General features: G+C 62.2%; 1 protein-coding gene across 2 annotated transcripts; it reads right to left on the bottom strand.

Moving 5' to 3' along the window:
• Window positions 1–17: 17 nt before the first annotated feature.
• Window positions 18–3,730, bottom strand: RXRB (retinoid X receptor, beta). 2 transcript variants are annotated; one of them, XM_010569903.1, is made up of 9 exons: window positions 3,572–3,730; window positions 3,317–3,470; window positions 2,117–2,296; window positions 1,873–2,036; window positions 1,636–1,765; window positions 649–781; window positions 450–541; window positions 268–373; window positions 18–175 (listed from the first exon to the last, which is right to left on the bottom strand). In XM_010569903.1, the coding sequence occupies exons 1-9, from the start codon at window positions 3,713–3,715 to the stop codon at window positions 28–30; spliced, it is 1,251 nt and encodes a 416-aa protein (XP_010568205.1). In that variant the 5' UTR covers window positions 3,716–3,730; the 3' UTR covers window positions 18–27. The 2 variants fall into 2 exon arrangements, with proteins under 2 accessions (XP_010568205.1, XP_010568206.1); XM_010569904.1 differs by having other exon boundaries at window positions 1,636–1,735.
• Between the last annotated feature and the right edge of the window lie 6 nt (window positions 3,731–3,736).

The raw sequence follows: 3,736 nt of genomic DNA, 5'->3' as shown, positions 1-3,736 counted from the left end.
TTTTTTTTTTGGGGGGGGGGGCAACGCTCAGGAGAGCTGGTGGGGGGCTTCGAGCATCTCCATGAGGAAGGTGTCGATGGGGGTGTCCCCGATGAGCTTGAAGAAGAAGAGGTGCTCGAGGCATTTGAGGCCGATGGAACGCAGGGCTGGGAGGCGGAGGAGCAGCTTGGCGAACCTTGGGGGGGCCCAGGGGGAAATTTTAGGTGGAGGGGGCAGGCATGACACGATGACTACAAGACACCCCCCCCCCCAAAACCCTTTCTCTACCTGCCCTGTTGCTCCGGGTATTTCTGCTTGCAGTAGGACTCGAGGGAGGCGTAGACTTTCTCCCGGAGCAGCTCTACCTCACCGGGGTTGGAAAGCCCCTTGGCATCTAGGAATACAAAATGGGGTGAAGCGAGGGAGTCCCCAGAATGTGTCCCCCCCATGAACCCCCCCGAGGGCCATACCCGGATTGAAGAGGATGATGGCGCGAAGACAACCCAGCTCCGTCTTATCCATACGCATGTCTCGCATTTTGGAAACGAGTTCGGTCAGCACCCTGTGGCGAGAAGAGAAAAAACCCGGGCAGGTGAGGTGTGTGAGTATGATTTGGGGGGTCCGTCCCCCCCCCAGTAAGACCCCCTAAAATCCCCCCCCAACCCCCACCTATCGAAGATGGCCCCCACGCCGGCGCTGTGAGCACTGTTGCGGTGGACGTGGAGGCCGGTGGCCAGCAAGATCCCGTCTTTGACTGAGATGGAGCGGTGGGAGAAGGAGGCGATGAGCAACTCGTTCCAACCTGCGGCAGGGGGGACGACGCGGCGTTAAATCCCCCCCCTCCCCTGCCCCCCAAAATCGAGGGGGGGCACCCCTGAGCCCCTAACCCCCCCCCTCACCTGCCGCATCCCAATCCCAAACACCTCCATGTCTCCACTGGCTCCCACCTCTGCCGGGGCAGGGGCCTCAAATCCCCTCAGGTACCCCAAAACCTGACCCCCATGGGACAGATATTCTTCCCTCCCCCCAGGCCCTTCCCATGGCACAGACAGTCCCCCCTTTTCCACCCCGGACAACCCCATTTAACCCCACAATGTCCTTTCCATGGAGCCAGTGCCCCCCCTGCAACCCACTGGGCACCCCCAGTGTGGGGCAGACCCCCCCCTTTTGTGGGGAAAATCCCCTCCTGGACCCCCAAGTGCCCCTGTCATGGGGCAAATCTGCTCCTGTGGGTCCCCAGACATTCCTTCTATGGGGCAGAACACCCCCCCGTGGGGCAGACCCCCCTCCTGTGGACCCCCCAAAATCTCCTCTGTGGGGCAGACCCCCCCTCCACAGGACACATCCCCCCAGGGCTCCTGAACCCCCCCCTCTATGGGGCAGATCTTCTCCTGTGGCCCCCCAGAACCCCCTTCCGTGGGGCAAATCCCCCCTCCCCCCCCCCCAAAAAACCTGCTCCACGGGGCAGACATCTCATGCGCAAGACACATCCCCCCGAAGCTCCCCCCAAAACCCCCCTCCATGGGGCAAATACACCCCGGTGACATCCAACCCCCCGCAAGGAGACCCTAAACACCCCCACCGTGGGGCAGGAAACCCCAAGACACCCCTCCCCACTTCGTCGTGGGGCTGGCCCCCCCCCTCCATTTTCCTCACCCGCCCGCAGCAAGATGACTTGGTCGTCCAGGGGCAGCTCGGAAAAATGGGGGATCCTCTTGGCCCACTCCACCAGCGTGAAGAGCTGCTTGTCGGCGGCCTGGCAGATGTTGGTCACCGGGTCATTGGGCTGATGAGTAACGTGAAGGGGGGGGACACGTAAAAAGGGTCAGCGAGGTGGCCCGGAACCCCCCACCCCCCGGGGACTCCTCCTGCCCCCGCTCCAAAATAACTCACCGAGCTGCCCCCCGTGCCGGCACCGTCCACGTTTTGGTCCGATTTCTGCTCTACCGCCAACTCGGCTTCTAAAATCTTTTCCACCGGCATTTCCTCGTTGGCATTGGCCCCCAGGTCACCGTCCCCTTCCTTCTCCTTCCCCCGTTGTCGCTCCTCCTGCACGGCTGAGGACGGAGCCGGTGGCGGTGAAGAAGAGAAGAAGATCTGGGAGGTCTCTATCCCGTATCCCGGCGTTCCCAGTTACCTTCCCGTTTCATGCCGGTGGCCAGGCACTTCTGGTAACGGCAGTACTGGCAACGGTTGCGTTGGCGTTTGTCCACCACGCAGTCCTTGTTGTCACGGCAGGTGTAGGTCAGGTCCTTGCGGATGGTGCGTTTGAAGAAACCTTTGCAACCTTCGCAGCTGTACACCCCATAATGCTTCCCTGCGAGGAAAGAAAAGGGGGGGGGTCAGCGGTGGGACCCCCAACTTGGCCCCACACATCCCCAAGGTGGGTGGGTGGAGGGAGGGGAGAGTGTTCTGCCCCAGGGTGGTGGGCTGGGGGCAGGATGGAAGTGGCGTCGTCCTCTGGGGTCCACCTCAAGGAGGACCCTGGTGTCCCCATCCCCATGGCCCACCCCACAGAGGACCCTGGTGTCCCTCCATCCCACCCTGAAAAGGATCGAGGTGTCCCTGTCTGCTGTCCCACCCTAGAGAGGACCCTGGTGTTCCCACATCCCATCCTAAGAAAGATCAAAGTGTCCCCATCCCCTGTGTCCCACCTGAGAGAGGACCCTGGTGTCCCCACGTCCCATATCTCACCCTGAGGAGGATCGAGGTGTCCCCGTGTCCCACCCCAGGGAGGACCCTCGTGTCCCTCTCCTCCATATCCCACCCCAGGGAGGACCGACGTGTCCCCATACCCCATTCTGAACATGCCTGAGGTGGCCCCGGTCCCTGTCCCACCCCAGGGAGAACTCTGGTGTCCTCGTACCCCTTATCCCACCCTGAAGATGACCAAAGTGTCCCCGTCCCTTGTGTCCCACCCCAGAGAGAACCCAAATGTCCCCACTCCCTATATCCCACCCTTAGAGAACCCGAATGTCCCCACAAGAACCCCAAGGAGGAGCCAGGCGTCCTGGTGCCCCATAGGGACACCACAAAAAGTTCAGACGTCCCCACAGAGATCTCACAGAACACCCAGGTGTCCCAATGCCCCACAGGGACCCCACGGAAAGCCCAGTACCCCATACGCACTTCACTGAAGACCCCAGTGTCCCCAAAAGGACCTCACAGAGAACCCTGGTATTGCAGTGTCCCATATGAACCCCATGGAAGATCCAGATGTCCCCGCAGGACCTCACAGAAGACTCCAGTGTCCCCAAAGAAACCCCTACAAAGCATCCAGGCATCCCAGTACCAGCCCCCCAGGGACCCCCCATGGAAAACCCAAGCTCGCAGGTACCTGAGGACCGATCCCCACAGATGGCGCAGAGACGTTTGCCAGCGACGCCAGGACCGTGGGGGTGACAAGGGACAGCCCGGATCCCCAAAGGCGGCTTCACGTCATCTGAACTGCTGACGGGGTGCAGCCCCGAGAGGTTGACCGTGGAGTTGATCTGCGAGAGAGGGGGAGGCAGGCAGGGCCGGTGGGAGCCTCCCCCCCACCCTCACCCCAAAATCCAACACCCCCCCCCAATTTGGGGGGCTCCCCCCTTACCTGGGGGCTACTGACGGGACCGTAGGCGATGGCGGGGGTGGCGGGGAGCCCCGGGGAACCCATGGAGGAACTGATGACGGGGAAAGGGGAGCCCAAGCTGGCGACAGGAGAGTTGAGGGAGGAGGTCATGGCCGAACCGATCATGGAAGGGTGATGGAGGGGGGC

This window comes from Haliaeetus leucocephalus, unplaced genomic scaffold (genome assembly GCF_000737465.1).
Source record: "Haliaeetus leucocephalus isolate CR32 unplaced genomic scaffold, Haliaeetus_leucocephalus-4.0 Scaffold282, whole genome shotgun sequence".
NCBI lineage: Eukaryota > Metazoa > Chordata > Aves > Accipitriformes > Accipitridae > Haliaeetus > Haliaeetus leucocephalus.
This window is presented reverse-complemented; position numbering and strand designations above follow the sequence as displayed.

Excerpts from the sequence above, each read along its gene's own strand:
- RXRB (XM_010569903.1), bottom strand. The coding sequence starts at position 3,715 with ATGATCGGTTCGGCCATGACCTCCTCCCTCAACTCTCCTGTCGCCAGC. Across the intron at positions 1,766-1,872 it reads CCGGCACGGGGGGCAGCTCG|CCCAATGACCCGGTGACCAA; the intron begins GTGAGTTATTTT and ends GTTACTCATCAG. Across the intron at positions 176-267 it reads TACCCGGAGCAACAGGGCAG|GTTCGCCAAGCTGCTCCTCC; the intron begins GTAGAGAAAGGG and ends GGCCCCCCCAAG.